Below are 18612 nucleotides of genomic sequence, written 5' to 3'. Positions count from 1 at the left end.
CTAATGCAATTTACAGACGTACAGGATTTGTTTCTATTCAGTTACCAACCAATGGGAAGAATGTAAAAATGATCTGACATATGACAATTTGATGACATTGTTTAAAAGAAAAGTCTGAAATTTTGTAACACTATAACTTTTTGTGTTTTGCTTTTGAGTCCCTCATTTGAATGAAATTCAAAATGATGGGAGCACTATAGCTTAGAGGACACACCCCCTGACTTGACTTTCAATGGGAGGTCCCGAGTTCAAATCCCGTCAAGTGCCTTGGACAAGATGTTTTTACCCACCGAGACCCTCTAAAAATGGTTACCTGACAACGCTAGGGTAATAATAATGGCAGGGCCCTCTGGTAGAGCAGTGGCAACACTGAAGAGGCTACCCTGGATAAAGAAGACCACCTTATTATTGCCATGTAGAATTATTCATTCTACCTTTCTGTGTTTCTCTTTGCTTTATGTAATAAATTCAACTTGAATGCAAAATGGTGTTTCACTGTAGATTCAGTTACCATGGTAACAGAGGATTCAGGTATCAAAGGGATAAGTGACATACACAGTAATATGACAAAGCACAGGACAAAAGTTTGCAAAGTATATCCAAGTCTATGAATTCTTGACAAAATATTCCTTGGATTAATGTTCATTAGCAGATACATGTATGTACATTTCATGATGTTCTGACATGATCTTGATACAGCTACAAGGACCTGTATCATAATTTATTATGCCGTGTGTCATTTCTACCATTAATTAACAAATCATTATGCAATGTTATCTTTGTTTGTAAAAAATATGTTTCTAAATTATATATCAGTGTGTATATATTGGAGTGCAAATACAATAAAGAGTATAAGTAATTCTAATTTCAAACTTGTATATCCATGCTGTTTCTCCTTTCTGTATCTCTTGCTTTAATCTCTGTCCTATAACAAGACATTTCTCAAGTCAAATATACAATGGCAAAAAATGTGACGTAACAATGTTTTTTTTCTCACTGTACTAATATAGAAATTCAAAATTTGAAATAAGAAAACTTAGAGTCAGCCTATTCTACATGATGGTTGCTTAAAGCTGCATCACTTTCTCATCTACTCTTCATACTCTCACAAACCATGCAATCCATGGCCAACCCCAGATTTGACACATAATAAGACTGTACAACTCAATTGTTGAGCATGTTACATTTATTATCATGCTAACATACACAAGTATGCTACAATTATATGTTACAACAGCACATAAGTAGCATTTTTCTTGCCACTGACATGGTAAATCTAAAACAGATCCGACAAATATAGATACAATACCTAACTACCTACAGGAAGGGGGAAAAAATTGCTGGAGTTTGCCAAGACCATTCTCATGGCATAACCCAGTCCCTGTATGCAAATTAGGGATCCTGACAGAAATATCTTCTAACAAGAGTCTCTCAGACTGATTTCTGGACACAGATATACAGGTACACTAGGAAGCTTTCTGATCCGGACACCCCACTACACCACCTCGGGGAACAAGGTTTGGTGGTATGGTGTGTGTGTGTTCAAGAGAACTCCATACTTGCCTGCCATAACAGTGACGGGCCAAAAAACTTTCCTACATCTTCAGCTTTATAGTCCAAAGTATATTTGGGTCATATGTATGTGTTTCATATTTACAACTTAACTCTTGTTAGAGAGGTTTTACTCACATAAGATGCTTTGCAAATAAAATATCTATTCATGATACTTCCTTGGTAACATTGTTTGGACAGTTGCTACCAGGTAGTTTGTTTTAGCTCAATTTTCTGGGAAAAGGGTTTTTGGTGTCTAGGAATTATGAGTACACTTCAGTTTTTTTGATGTGACAAGATGAGCATACACCATTTCTGACTCGCCCAACCATGCACTCTCATATTGACTTGAAAATGGTTGTATGGATTCCATAGTACCATTCTGATAAGGCAATACAGACGTTCAAAATCGTGAGTGAGCAATTTGCTGTGACAATTTACCAGAAATGCACTCGTACACCATGTCACACAGTATCATAAACATGGACCTCTGGCTTTTAACAATTTGTGGGTACACATGCTACAATGTGTTGACACACAATGCACATTAACACAAATGGGAAGATAATTAAAATCTGCAGCAAACTGGCAAACTGGCAGACTTAAAAAAAAAAAAAAAAACATGAAGAAATGCCAGTGCATAGCAAAATAAGGAAATGAAATGTTTTTCTTGAATCCTTGGGAGTATCATTACCATCATATGTCAGGGTGCATATCTTTATATTCAGTCTCATCCCCCTTCACACAGATGTACTGTGGCCAGTTATTTGAAATAGCATCTGGGAGAGGCTGAACTGTTTTTTCCCCCAGTTATATGGTCTGGTTTAGTCAAAAGAGCAACACAAGGCAATACAGAAAGAAATCCTTGTTTTTGTGGTAATTGTTAAAAACAAAGTACTTGAGCATGATGAATGATGACAGCTTGTCATTTTGTAGGTGTTCACACACGTGAGAAGTCAATGTGACCGCTACTTGGCAGGCCTGTCACTAGCAAACAACGTATTGAATCCCTTTCAAACAGGGTTTCCCTTCCTCAGAAACCATACAAAATGTCCTTGTGCCATGGGCTTCCCTCGGACTAAATTTAAACAACTTTTGCATGCAATGCAAATGCATGTTGACCTGTGTTGATCTATAATATCCTGATCATCACTTATATGAGCAGATGAATATCTAAATATGAACAACATATCTTACAATAATTTTTCTGCTATGTTTCTTCAGATTACTTGGATCTGCCCAAAGGGAAGCTTGTAAACCAAGATTCTGTCTATGACATCATCTGGCCAGCACTGCTAAATTACTCATATGATCAACAACAGACATTAGAATGCACCTTGCCCTTAACTGAGCAATAACTTCTTGCTTGCTTCCACATTACGAATACAACTAACAAATTATATTGCATTTGCTGGCATATTAAAGTAATCTGAAGGGAAATAGCGAAAAAAAAAAATGTATATCGCATGGATTAAGATTTTGATTTGGCCTCGTAAGTGTCTATTCAGAGTATTATAAATCAACACAAGTCAACACACATTGCATAGATCCTTTAGAGACCCAGTAGTGTGGGGATTCATGGGTGGCCTGATTCATTTTGCTGCAAACTGGGTACATTCGAAAACCACGAATAGCACACATCAGTGAATAATACCGTGATGTGCGTTGACATGTACGCTCACTGGTAACGGCCGACTTCAGTCGAGATCATTCGATGGGTGCGTACTTACACAGAGATCAGCGTTCAAGCTATACACAGTTCATTGCGGGGATTCTCAAATATATCTGAACCAGGCCAGCCTTCCCACTCCATGGTATCTCCACGCTACCTGGGCCCTGTGTCATAAAGCTGTTGGTAAAGTTACGAACAACTTACGAGCGACTGGTGATCAGTTCTGATGTGCTATACTTAACGGAATTTCCATAATTCAGCACAAGAACTGATCACCAGTCGCTCCTGATTCGTAACTTTATGAACAACTTTATGAAACACCCCCCAGGTGATTAAATCTAAATGCTACAGGAGGGCGAAGACAGCAAGTCAGTGAGCGAACTGGTGCTGCATCTCCTCCTTGTTGATGAGGTGAGTGGTCTTGTTGACGAGGTGCATCAGGTCGTTCAGATTGTTGGACCACGAGTTGAGGATGTCGTTGGGGTCCCGGTGCGGCATGAAGTCGACAATGCCAGCCAGCCGGTCCACCTTGGCATAGATGGTCTTCTTCTCCACCAGCTTGGACAGGAATGCTTCTGCTTCCTACACACACACACAGATCGAAAGAAGGACAAATGATTAGACAAAACCACATGAGACAATTCAGACTGTGTTATCAGTATCTTGCACAAACATTACAAGCCTGTGATAAAAAGACTGAAGTCATGTTACAGGTATGGACCTCTCAATGGAACAAGATCTCTGAAGTCGTATTTCACAAAATAAACTTGAATGCTATTGGAAAACTTCTTTCAAAGAATTTACACACATATCAAGCATCCAAGGGTGGATGCATTAGTAGCTGAAATACTGCAGTAAATGACTAAACTTCTTTTTTTTTCAAAACTGGTCTCACATTCAAGAATGCTATTCTAAATTCCAATTTCAATTCAAACAAATGACTTGATTGACCTGTTGCGCCATGTTTCCAAGTTCAATGAAAATCTTGTGTGTGTGTGTCCCCCCCCCCCTAATTTATTAAATAAACAAGCCTACAGACAAATTGACAACTTGAGAACACTATGTATATCAAAACCTTGGGAGTGGTTGCAGACAAACAATAATTTAAAAGTAGCAGGATGTCTGAAAAAAAAAGAATAGGCCTTGAAGCTGAGGATGAATAAGTGAATTGCATGGAGAGCGAAAGTGAGTTGAATCCACACTCTGTGTCTTCTGCAATACACCTAGCCTCTTACTGACGCCATGAATGTTGAGAAGAATGGTACACTAAAAAACAGAGCTGGCAGAGGGTCTGCCAAACTTACATCTTCGGACAGCTCCAGGAGTTCCCCCATCCTCTTGGTGGTGATGCGGGTGTAATACTTGGCCATCACTCGGATGTTCTACACAGTCACAGACAGAATGATCAGAATGATTGTCAATCATTTGGAGAAGAGCCAAGCATTTGTTCATATATATATATATATATATATTTTTTTTTTTTTTTCATTTGCTCCATATTTCAAATTGCAATTCCACAAAACGTTCAGGTTGGCCTGCGTAACTTGAGTAAAATCAGATGTACAAAATGGTAAAGGCTTCATCTAAATCAGTACTTAACTATTGAAGTTATGGATGTTTTATGGAAACAGTGATATTAGTCGCAAATGCATACATATGTAATCTTCACAAAGGACATGTACTGTAAAACTAGAAATGCACGCGAAGGTTCTTGTCTACATCATTATTATACATTGAATACCAATGGCAATTCACAAAAATTTCAAGCTGTGAAAAGGCCATCAGCTCCAACTTGCAAAAATTTCATGCCGTGAAAGTATCTTGCTTTACAGTGTTCTTTTTCCAAAATGAACTCAGTAAGAAAGAAATCTGTTCTTTGCACTAAATTATAGTATGTTTGCAGAAATCTAGCAACATTGACTTTTAAGGGAGAGGTGTTGTAGCTGCTAAATATTACCCCAAACCACAATTTCTATGAACAAACGACAGAGTTGTGACATGGAAGACATTTACTACTGTAAAAACATGCTATATGGCAGCTCTGTTATAATCACAAACAACTGTTAACAAGTTAGAAAGATGTCAGGACTCGACTTCCAGACGACTCACATGTTCCACCACCCTGTTCCTCAGGTCACTCCAGCGCTGCTTGCCCTGCTCAGAGTCTGAGAAGACGTCCGTCGGGGGGCTGGTGGCTGAACCCTGCTTCAGCTCGGTCTCGTAGATGGCACAAACCTGCTGCCACCTCATCAGCTCCGGGGTAGTGAAACATTTCAGCAGGTCCCTGTATGGGTCAGAAAGAGAAAATGGTAAAACATCAAAGATATTGTAAACAGACACTGCGTAAATATTAAAAAAAAAGTGCAAAGGAACCTTGTCATAGAGAGGTCAGATACAAAAGTGTTGATATACGGTGGTCAGCTACAAGATTCAAACTCTTGTGAATCCAGATTGGGGTGAGGAACTCAAAAGCTTTATTACTGTACAACACAGTCTTCAGTGATGATTATCAATTACATGCATAAGCATTACCAATCACCTCTAATTGTCTTATCAATAGTCTTTAAAGGTATCACAACAATGGTGCAGGGTATCATCAGTCAAGATGAAGAAGAGTATTCTTACTATGCACAGTAATCACAATAAAATAAGAAATCAATTGCAGAAGAATACTATTCGTGCAAAATAGGAGTAAGAAACAAGGAAAAGAGCTATTGAAAACGAGTTATACTGAATTGATAACAAAAGTGATTTTAGCATCAAAACTTATTGGCAATAATGGCATTATGGCATCCTGCATATAAGCCACTGGCAAACATTTTTATCATTACTATTTGAGGGACTGTATGTCATTTGATGGAAGCATGCTAAAATAAAATTGTTATCTTGGCTGCTTGCATCATTCACTCATGGTGTACTCCTCACTCACTTTTATAGATGAAATAAGACCAATCTCCACATATTGGTATTTTCTGCATGCTTTTTTTTTTTTTTTCATGAAAGACCTATGCATTCTCCATACCTTTGGGTAGATACTTATCACAACTACTTCAAACCTAGAAAAGCTCAAAGGTCAAATGTTAAATGCTGAGATCACTGCTCACCTGTACTTTGGTATATCCTCCAGCTTTTTCTCCTGACTGACCCTGTGTATGAGGTCGGACTGTTCATTGTCAAACGGTGCGAGGATCAGGTACAGAATGGCGTGCTTCAGAGCCTGCATGGACAAAGTGATAATATCATCATATCAGGAGATTGACTGTATTTTGAAAAAAAAAAAACCCACAAAAACATGGAATTTAACCGTTTTTGTGCCAATGAGTCAAATGTACACAAATTTCACACACAAACCTACAAACCTATGGACGGGAGATTAAAGGGATGGTACAGTATTGGTGGAGATGAGAATTGGGCTTTTAACTTTTTGTGTGATACCGAAAAAACACTTATGATATAGTACAGAGCATACCATTTTAAGAGGAATTCAAAGTTTATTTGATGAAAATCGGGTTTGGAATGACTGAAACATCCAAAAACAAAGTAAAACAAAGCGATTGTTATAAAGTGTGGGACCCACACTATATCTTGGAATCACTCTGTTTTGGATATCTCTGCCATTTCAAAACCAATTTTCATCAAATAAACGTTGAATTCCACATGGAATTACATGTTCTTTCATATTTCATAAGAAGTTTCTCATTATCTCACCAAAAAATGTTAGAAAGCTGAAATTAGGTCTCAACCAAAACTATACGATCCCTTTAATCTGGTATGCTAAGTGTCAAGCAGATGAAAACAAGAGTATCACAAACTCTCTGCTGCTCTCAGTGGCACAGAAAGGCTTGAGGAGTGGTGTCATACCATTTGGGCATACTTGGTGCAATTTTGAATATTTAGTTGCAACAGCACTCAAAATATATTGTGTACTCATGCAATGTTTCAAAACATTAATATGACTTGAAATCATTTTGAAATCTAGAAAAACAACAACTCCAGATTACAAATTCACAACATTTTAAAATGAATGCTTGTAAAAAGATTAACAGAAACTAAGCAACATATAAGCACGGCCATAGTTCTAGAAGGAGCATGGGAAAATATTTCCATTCGGTACTTGTAATTTTTGCTTACAATGGTATGAGTTGAAGATAGATCTTCATGATTTTAAAAAAAAAAAAAAGAAAAATCTGTTCCACTGAAAAATGAGTTCAATTCTTTTTTTCGAAAATACATGATGTCCATTCCAAATTTAAACTTACAAGATAACGTGCAAAAGCCAACCACTGAAGGGTTTCTTAGAAAGACTCTTTTGATTGTTCTTAAATGTGGCAGTCCTACCTAAACCTTATTCATTTTATCTTTGTACTACCAGTGAGAAAATGTCAGAGTTGTGCCTATACTAATAACATAAACCCATATAAACATATTTGTTCGAACTAGACTAATATCCTGTCATTTAGCCCACAAAATGCATGGCATTGGGTAAGAAATATTTGACAGACACTTCTCCATGGGACACTGTTTACATTGCATATCATACCTCTTTCCACTTTGTCTCGTCATTCTGAATAATGGTGGTGTCGTAGATTGCTCTGTAATGCTTGCAGATGCCCAGGTAAGCTCCTTCGTGTTGGTCCAGCTCTATCATCAGCTTGTAGAATTTCAGCTTTTGTGCCTGAAAATTTAAAGGTCAGAATTATATAAGTGAGCATGACTGAAAACTACATGGGTTCGTTACCATGCAACACATATGTATCCCAAAGCCCCATAGTATGAAATCTTGGATGTATAAGATACTGTATGTGGCATTTATTTCGCAGGTCTTTATTTTCACAAATTTTGCCAGCTGGGTGCTATTCGCAAAAATATGAATGCGACAGGCATGCATACACTTCTCCATTCATTACTGTACTAAACGATCCCACATTTAACCACTAGCAAAAGTGTCAGGAAGTCTAGATTCTTGAAAAATTAGACTTGATGAATATAAGGTGCATACATTGAATAACTGAGGCATTACTTGTCTGAGATCAAAAATTCAGAACACTGAGAGGCCCTGTCATCAAATATGATAAGTGGCTTGACTGTCTGGCAGTACACAATAAAAGCACATTTGACTGAAATCAGGTAAGAAATGAGACTGGTAGGAGTGCACACAAGACATGTGGCAAAGTTGCCTATAAAGGCTGGAACATAGGGGGCAGCATTACTAAAATTGATAAGGACACAACTCACATCAAGATTAAATGAAATCTACCAATAAATTACCAAGTTTAAGTGTGCATTCATATAATTATTAATACATTTATCTTTTTCATATGTTCATCTGGTCAGGGAGACCAAGTAAACTCATGTGGCTTTGTCATCCGGAGGATACAACTGGCAGTTTTCTGAATATAAATTTTTGTAATTCAATATATAAAGCAAATACAGGATAATGTTGCTGCGACACCAATGACCCATTGTATCACAGCTCTTTTAAACTTTATGAATAATGATCACTATTTAATATCTGTTGTAAAATATAGTCGTACTGTCACAAATGGCATCTCAAATGACCCCAGAGAAGCACAGGAATTCATGTGACAATACCTGGACCTCCTCGTCCGTAGAGTCAAAGAACTTGGTGCTGACTTTCTTGCTGATGATCTGGGTGCGGATGTAGTCCTTCTTGGCCAGACAGAGGCGCATTTGCTCCAGGATGAAGTCGACTTTCTCTTTCCTTTCCATGGAGCCAAATGTTTCCACCTAATGGTAGATGAAAATCGCAAAAGGGTTTCAAGTTTTACATCAACAATCCTTGCATTTTGAAGAGATGACTGCTCACTGAATTTTTGTCAGTGTGCAAAGTCATTTCTGTGTGCACATGATATGTCCATGTGTCATTTTACCACCAGGATGGTCTGTACTGAATGGCAATCTGTAGCGGACTGACATTATTATGTAACATTAGCATGACTCTGTAAATCAATATATTTCTTATCTAGATTATTTTACGTGATGCATGCGTAACAGACCTCTCGGCGAAATTACATGACTATGCTTCATAAAACACTATACACTGATTGTAACTTTCAGTACTTACAGTGATTGTTATGGAGGCTGCAATGATTTTATGTAGCAAATCTTTACACAAAGTATATTTTGCAGCCTTTACATTTTTGCAAATTACTCGAGTCAACTAATACTTGCAAATTTAACACCTTGCAAAAATATTTCCTGCCATAATGCATATACCCTGTACAATCATATCAAAGGTGGGAAATTGATAATTTTTCTCTTGCATAGTGATACATTATTTCTTCCTCTGTCAATGTGGTTTTTGATCAAGAATTCTCCCACTCACAAACTTGTCAAACACGCCCCAATTGAAAAATGTATGGCGCATACAGAAATCAATTGTAAATCTCTCTGAGCAAGGCCATGAAGCAAGATGCGGATGAAACTCTGATTGTAAGATACCGTAGCAATTCTACGACTGAAAATAATCCATAAGCTAGAAGACAAGAACAGAGGGAAGTGCAACTGACTGTCTCCTTCATGCTCCGGTGGAATTACCTGTAGTTCCTGGAGAATGTTAGCAGCCTCTGTGATGTCTCCCTGTCCCTCCTTTATCTTGGCCAGTGTCATGGTCAGCCGCGCTCGTTCAATCTCTACGTAAATCTAATGTGACACAGAGAACAGAAGTAGGGTTGAACAAGATTGAGTAATGCATTCCTGTAACACTGACAATATGCATGCTGCACAAACAAGCCATGACATGTGATATGAGACAAGCAGTGGCAATTTCCTTATATCTCATAAGGAAGAGAAGTGATTACAGCTCACACTTGTCTAAATTTAGCTGCTGTTTCATTCAATTTGGAAAATCCGAAATGGCCGAGGCAAAGATACAACCTAACCATTCATAATGGACGCATTTCACAGTGACCATCTGCAGCACTGAATAGGACTGCATGGTAGGCTATGTATAGCATTTGACTAATACGAAAGAAACAAACAAAAAAATAAATTTACTGCGTTACTACACTGTACATAAAAATATGAATGTGGAATTTGGTAAGTAGTGAACAAACTTCTGCACTTCTTACCTTTCCAGCCGTGACCATTCGCAGAGTATCAATTAATTTGAGTTTGGTCTCCATATCCGGTGTCTGTTCAACATAAGTACATGCTTCTTGCACCATCTTCACTACAGCCTGAGGAAAAACAACACAGATATTTAAATCATCCTTATAAGTAAATGATGAACCAGGATAAACAAAAAGACCCTCCCCTCAAAAAAAAAAAAAAAAAAAAGAAAAAGAGAGAGAGAGAGAGATGAGAAAATAAGAACACAACACCCTACACTCGTACAACATACAGTATGTTAGACTCAGTAAAAGAAACATGTCCTATTCATAAACATGAACAATGTCTCTGCAGTATTGGGTGAGACTCTCATTGCCACACACAATCTATTCAGAATAGTCAACTCAAATAGTGTTGATTTTTTTTTTTACTGTAAAGATCTCATGGTGAGAGAATTCTTAAAACTCCTAACCCTCTCTGCTCAAACATTAGATTGGTTCTCTGAAGTCTAATATGTCTTGTTCTCAACATTCTATCAATCATTACATTCTGAGAAGTCATACATGTACAAGTGTACATCCTTTTAAAGATGACAAGCTCATACACTGGTTTATTTTGGTAAAAGGCTATTAAAGAGGATTTCATGAACCTGTTTCAGCTGACTTCTTCGCTTGGACAAGAGGATGATGTGTTCATTGAGCGTCTCCCAACTGCGGGCCTCAAAGCAGAGTTTGACGATGGCTACAAGGATCCTTGCTGTGGAGTGCATGTCAGCAGCTGTCCTCGTCTGCTTCTCAAGGGAGAGAAGACCTTCCAAGGCTTCTGTTAGCTTGTCTTCCTAAATGCCACGCCACAAAAAATCAGAATGATGACAGCTGTCGTAACATCATTTCAGAGTTGCATTTGGATATGTTAACACTTACACTTTTATTTAGCAATCTATATATGACTTCATTAAATACATAATGATTGCATATATCACAATCATTCATTTCAATGTACATGTACAGTGTGCAAATGTACTGTATATAAAACAGGCAAATAAAAATGTAACTAATTTCAGTCATTCATTTGAAAACAAACTTACACTTGTACGATAGCTCATAATATGAGTCATTTCTAAAGAATGAAATCAGTAGTCCAGCTCCTCCCCATCATCGACCACACCCCATTCATACAGTACAGGGTGCTACATAAGCACTTGCCCCGATTGCCCGGGGCAAGTAAAAAATCAAATTTGGGCAAGTGTTTTTTAACAGTGAGAACAAATGCTTGCCCAAATTGGGTAAGCCAAAAATGTTGAAGCCACCTTTTTTTCCCTTATTCCCCCCAACAAACCCACAGTCAACCATACAGAAGCCTAAAGATAATGGCTGTTTAGTGGTGCAACAAACTTTATATTTCATTTCAGCAATGTTCCTACATTCACCCAGTTACGTGAAGAAGCTCCAATGCAATGCAACCGCAACACTTGATTAGACAGAGTTTGTTACGCCATGATGTGTTTAAGTGTGCAAATTAATGTTTGCTGTTTATTCACATGATTGTTTTTTTATCAAGCCCTTGACTTAAACATGATTTTCTCTATTATTTCCTTATATTTTGGACTGTATTTTCAGGCAAGTAAAATCAGTATTTGGGCAAGTGCTTTGCAGCAAATTTGAAAATCTGCTTGCCCAACCGGGCAAGTGTTAAAATAAAGTTATGTAGCACCCTGACAGTAGACACAGATTACTGAGATACACCTTCCACTTCTTGTTTTCTGACAATTCAGCATGATTTAATAATTTCCACAAGGAAACATACTAGAAAAATATAATCATTATACATTGTTTTGATGCATGTCATACTCCTTAATTCATTTTTTTATTTAAAACCACTTTCAAAGTGATTTGTATTCATTCGAAATACAAAGCAGTGCTCTAATTTTCTGTTTATGTCATATCATGTGTGGTACTGGTATACGGCATACCTCGAACTTTTTAAACGTCAAAGGCACAGATGAGAATACAGCAGAACACTTCTGTCAAAAAGTTAAATTGACTGGTGAAGTGCATTCATATCACTAAAAATAATCTATCAAAAGTTTAATTACATTGTACAGCATTGCAATTTGGCAAATTCTGGTCTACTAAAATAACGCTGTTAATTACATCATTGTATGTAAATTGTCAAATCTACGCTTCATTCATGTGTACATGGTTTTCTGCAGGAAATTATGGAAATAAATCAGGTTACTCTGGAAAATTCCTACCCATTTATCTGGAATGCCTACCCAATTATCTGGTTAATATGTAACACACATCAGGAACTGTTTTTCACTTTTTAAGTCAATTAGACTATGTGGAGTACCCAATTAAGTAGAGAGTATTCATGGTATTGTACCTACAAAGTGATTAGTTTGACAAGTTCGAGTACCCATCTGCACCTACTCTACCAGTGTGGGGAATAGTAATTTGGAATATATGCACAAGATCAGGTTAGTGCTGATTTTATTTTTCTCTTTATGAATATTTGTAAAATGATGTAAGACTTCAGTTTCATGGGGCCGATATGTGAGTGGAAAGGTGAGAGCCGCAGAAACGAGCACAGCAAATTTTGAGTCGGATCAGGCCGATAGGTGTAACGTTGTTAACACTCAACACGACAACATATGGAAGCAGGAGCCCGTCAAAAACATGGATATACGTCGCGTAGCAATTCGAATTACTACGCGACGTAAATAATTACGTCGCGTCGTAATTCGAATTACTACGCGACGTAATTATTTACGTCGCATAGTAATTCGAATTGCTACGTGACGTAATTCCGAATTACTGCTCAACGACACGACATAAAATGAATTAGTGTCGTGTTGTAATTCCCAGTGCTACACAACGTAAATAATTACGTCGCGTAGTAATTCCAATTACGACGCGACGCAAATAATTACGTTGTGTTGTAAATAATTACAACACGACGTAATTCCGAATTACTGCTCAACGACTAACGCAGCGAATTAACGTAGCGACGTTAATTCAACCAATGGGATCGTTTGTAATAGCGGGTGAAAAACCCAGGAGTGGAGCGCATGCAATCCGCTCACTGCGTGCTGGTGAAAACCGAAGCTGGCTATACTGCAGGGAGGTGGAAGTTCCTTTCCACCTCCCTGCTATACAGCGAGCCATATGCATTTTGTTGACAATACAATCCTATGAAATGTTTAAAACCTAAATCATAGGGCCTACATTGTATCAGAAAATATGTATTCAAAGCATATCTGCTAACCAAATACTGACAAACATGCTGTAGGAAATGAGTGTCTAGCCCTTTGGCACGTGCACCGTGATGCATCACTGAGCAAATAACGAAAGATTTCATTGGTTAATTTAACATCGCTACGTTAATTCGCTGCGTTAGTCGTTGAGCAGTAATTCGGAATTACGTCGCGTTGTAATTATTTACAACACAACGTAATTATTTGCGTCGCGTCGTAATTGGAATTACTACGCGACGTAATTATTTACATTGTGTAGCATTAGGAATTGCAACACGACACTAATTCATTTAATGTCGTGACGTTAAGTCGTTGAGCAGTAATTTGGAATTACGTCGCGTAGCAAATTCGAATTACTACGCGACATAGATAATTACGTCGCGTAGTAATTCGAATTACGACGTGTAGTAATTCGAATAACGACACGACGTAATTATTAACGTCGTGTAGCAATTCAAATTACTACGCGACGTATATCCATGTTTTTGACGGGCTCCTGCTTCCATAACAACAACAGTCCTGCATGGAGCGAACCCGCGCTTGCCCTTGCGTCTGTGCTTCGGTGGATCTCTGCACATCTCATGAGCACGGCCGAGGTGCTCAATATGACTGAGAGAGGAAGGATCCTCATGTCATGAGCAGGGCAGGGCTGAGGTGACGTGACGCACGGGCTGTTCGTCTTTTCACTTTGAGTTTGACTTGCTATTTTGCCATGGTTGCATTTATTGGTGTTTATAATTTAATAGTACGATCTAGTGTTCTATAGATCTAGCATGCGATCTAGATCTGTAGATGGTTTACTTATGGAGAGTAAAAAGGAACATCTACGGCTCCACCAGCTCCAGACCACCGCATACCACATCATGCAGAAAAAACAAGATTTATTTGCACACGACATGTGACACACACACAAAAAAAGCACACACACACACACACACACAAACATAAAGCATATGGGACTACAGTTACTCTAACGTGACTTGCAATTGTTCTGTGCAGCGAAAAAGAAAAGGCATTGAAATGCACACCTTTCGGCGGAATTAAGAACGAAAAACACGATCAAATAAATAACTCCTTACCTTTGCCAACTGCTCAAATTCCGGGAGCCGTTTATCGACGGTCTCCGAGTAATCCACTTCCATTTTCTGAATTCTGCCATCATCAGCCATGATTGTGAACCTTTCAGCGCAACCTATCATCAACCACAAATACGGTCGGCGGAGTCAGCCCAAGTCATCAGTACTGTGTGATAAATATACCGTACGTACGTACAGGGGGTATGTCTGAAAATTATCACATTCTCAAAGTGGTGGTGCACAAAACTGTTGCCAATTTGAACGGAATAGAACTCGACCATCTAGGTCTAGTACAGGTCACAAGTCACATTTCTTAATTGATTTTTTAAAATCATAAATGTGTTTTGATGATATTTGCCACTACATCATAAGAGAAATTGCACATTGAAGGGTTGTAAAGCTTCTCAAAGGGACACCTTGAAAATGATGCACACTGGAGTTTTTCAAAAATAAATCTTGCAGTGTTGGTGTATAGTTCTACATGATGAATATAATATATAATGTTCATGCAGTTATCCTTGCATAAGGGGGTATTATCATCACCTTATTGTCACAAAAGTACTGTAAAAGACTTTGATTTATCAGATTCATTCATTGTATTTTGAAAAGGGTTCGTTAATACGAACATTTGTGGCGTTATTCCGAAGGTTCGTTATTCCGAAGATTTGTTCATCCAAAAATGAAATTCGCGAAAATGAACCTTCGGATAAGGAATCTTCAGACTGAAGAGCCTTCGGAATAACGAACCTTCGGAATAACGAGCTGTACCCCATTCAAAGTTGTGTGCATGATGACTACCGGTACTTTATTACCGTATTCAAGAATTCAACCACTTTGTACTAAGATCTTCTTCTTCTTCTTCTGGTTAAGTCTGCCTCCTTCAATAGCCTGAAGATTCTTGCAGACTGGTGCTATTTACATTATAATACAATTTATTTACAGATATTTACAAGCACATAGAAAAATTTGACGAAAACAACTAGCCACTGTGATCAACCGTTAGACGGTTTCGAAATGATCCCACAGATGGCGCAGAAACAATGTCTGACGACAGGGAATTCCAGTTCCTTACAGTTCTTGGGAAGAACGAATGGCGATGCGATTCAGTTCTCGAATACGGTACCTGATAGGAGTGTGGTTGCGAGGCTCTCGTTAACTGAGTAGCCTGTTTGATAATATAGTCCTGTGCTGAAAGAGGAGTAAGATTATTGTGTATTTTGTACATCATAATTAACCTGTCATTTTCTCTGCGCTGTTCCAGAGTGGTCCAATCAAGTTCTTGTAGCATTTTGGTGACACTTGAGGTGTTATGGTAGCGATTTAAAGTGAATCGCGCAGCTCTTCTCTGGACCATTTCCACTTGGTGGATTAGCTTCTTGGTGGATGGGTCCCAAACTGTAGAAGCATACTCAACAATTGGTCGAACCAACGTTTTGTAAGCTGTGGCTTTAACATCAGAAGATTTTATGCGAAGATTGCGTTTGAGAAATGCAAGCACGTTATTGGCTTTATTGACAGTATTATTGATGTGTTGGGTCCACTTCAAATCAGAAGTAATGGTTACACCTAATTACTTCACGGATTCAACAGATTCAAGAGGGGCGTTATTTAGATGATACACGTGTTGCACCTTACTTCTTTTCCTGGATATTGTCAAAACCTTGCACTTATCTGTGTTCAAATCCATCATCCATTTTTTCGCCCAGTCACCAATTTTGTTTAGGTCCTCTTGAAGATTTTGCGTATGATGTTGATTGTCGATGGTCATGTAAGAAATTGCATCATCGGCAAAAAGGCGAACCTTTGACGCGAGACCAAAGGTTCGCCTATAGTACGTAGATCTATAGTACGTACAAGAACAATAAGAAAACAAAGTGTAGTTAAGCAGAGTTAGAGAGAGAGAGAGAGAGAGAGAGAGAGGGAGGGGCCGGGAGGAGGGGGAGGAGAGGGGGGATTTGACAGAATAGATCAACATAAACCAGCAAAGCTTGTATGGGATGAATACTTAATTTCCATTGATTTGCGTGCATTACTTGCATACTCTATATAGGGCTCACACAGGTACCGTCCCCATAGAGACGTGTGTTAAAATTCAAAATTCAAAAAATTCTGTAAACTAGCTAGGAGAAATGAGGTGTTTCATCTTCACTAACCTGAAAAAGTGAGATATACCTTTTCATCCATCAAATTTCCAAGGGGGGTTCTTCAGCTCAATGTCCAAGGGTTTGCAAAGCCAGACTATGAGTTCTTTTTACTCAAAAAATCACATATTTTCTGTGCATGCACCCAATGAAATATAGTCCCTTCAAATTCCATGAGATGATAGCTTTCATCTTCCAACCAAGTGCAGTTTGTAGAGGAATTCATACTCAATATCTGCAGCTATTCAGTTTTTTTGCCAAACTGCATTTCTGAATATTAATCAATTTTTGTTCTTCATCTATTTTAGTATCTTTAGTATAATTTTGTGAAGCGTTCAGGGACATTCCATTATATTTACAGGTGTGAGCCCTATGTACTTAAGTAAGTTATAAGCTATTAAGTTATAAGCTGCTGTAAGTAATGGTTGCTAAACCACAAACCATTAGGCCGTGGGCGGCGCATCGCTTGCATGTGTAGAAAAACAATTACTGTACCAAGGTACATCATGTAGCATAGAATATATTATGACCGAAATATCAGTTTGTATTTATTGCTGTGGATATAAATGTATGTTCTGCATAGACTTTATCTGGCTCCACTGAATCCCTCTCTATATAAAAGTAATTAAAACAAATTAATGTTACATATACCTGGGTATATAAAAGTCCTCTGTATACAGATGGATTTGTTGTTTTTCTGTCTAGGTTTCTTCAGAGTCACAGAATTACTTTTTTTTTCTTCCTTTTTTTCCTTTTTTTTTGGGGGGGGGGAGGGGTGGTGTTGGGTGGGGGAAGGTCAATCATTTGCTCCTCAGCCTGCTGCCCCACCCTAAAAACAATTCCCTGGCACCTGGGGGCCCCGTTTCATAAAAGATGTTTGGATGGCAACTCTTGCTGGAATGGCAACTTCCAATAGCAACAGCCAATCAGGAAGCTGGATTCTCATTGTTACCATGACAATTGACATTCTAGCAAGAGTTGATGATCATATCAACTTTTTATGAAATGGGGCCCTGATGTACCTCGGCACACCTTGGTAAAGTTGTAATACACTTCAGTTGACCCATATTATTGTTTGTAAACTCTTCTGTTACACTATACAGTAATGAAGAGAGAAAATGCACAGAGGTTTGCCTGAGCATAAATTATGCTGATTTTATTGAGCATTAGTAAGTGTTCACATTGTCGAACAACTTACGTAAGCCCTGTACTGGTTCTAGGGAGTTCTAATCATAGTTGTTGTTGAATGTCACTGTAGAAAATGCATTCAACATGATTTCTCTGTTTCTTTCACATATCCTACAAAACAAGGCAAGTATTAACGTTCATTTCAAAATTGACTGCATGCGTATCACTATTAAAGTTAGCTAGCCCTACAAGTGAAGACATAATCTTTATGTTGGAAGAACTGATTCAAATGACAAGGTATTAGGCATTTATGTAGCTACATGTGAACATGGCATAAAAATGTAGGTAGCATACATTTACAAAAGTTCATATAAACACATACTGATATTTTGATATTCATCTGTGAGTATGCAATTCATAATTAGAAGTTATGCCAAAAAAGCTTATGTTCTAGTTAAATGGGAATGAAATACATGCTGTATATAAAAAAATTATGTCAACTAAGTGAAGGCAGCAATATTACAAGAGCATATCACTGTTGTTTGAGGAATATGGGGCACTTTGTCCAAAAGTTATACATCTTTAAAGTTTCACACACACAAAAAAAAAACCACACATTTATAGATACATACACGCACACATACACATTCTTTCTTTCTTTCTTTTTTGGCAGGACACATTGCTTTCAGGAACTAGGTAAACCATGCATGAACTGTA

General features: G+C 38.0%; 1 protein-coding gene across 1 annotated transcript; it reads right to left on the bottom strand.

Moving 5' to 3' along the window:
- Positions 1 to 1150: 1150 nt before the first annotated feature.
- On the bottom strand, positions 1151 to 14764 carry LOC140231429 (26S proteasome non-ATPase regulatory subunit 12-like). Its single transcript, XM_072311552.1, has 10 exons — positions 14630 to 14764; positions 10944 to 11132; positions 10315 to 10422; positions 9782 to 9886; positions 8816 to 8971; positions 7764 to 7898; positions 6328 to 6440; positions 5333 to 5507; positions 4528 to 4605; positions 1151 to 3805 (listed from the first exon to the last, which is right to left on the bottom strand). Exons 1-10 carry the CDS (start codon positions 14747 to 14749, stop codon positions 3593 to 3595), a joined length of 1392 nt encoding a protein of 463 aa, XP_072167653.1. The 5' UTR covers positions 14750 to 14764; the 3' UTR covers positions 1151 to 3592.
- Between the last annotated feature and the right edge of the window lie 3848 nt (positions 14765 to 18612).

This window comes from Diadema setosum, chromosome 8 (assembly GCF_964275005.1).
Source record: "Diadema setosum chromosome 8, eeDiaSeto1, whole genome shotgun sequence".
In the NCBI taxonomy this organism is placed as follows: Eukaryota; Metazoa; Echinodermata; class Echinoidea; order Diadematoida; family Diadematidae; genus Diadema; species Diadema setosum.
This window is presented reverse-complemented; position numbering and strand designations above follow the sequence as displayed.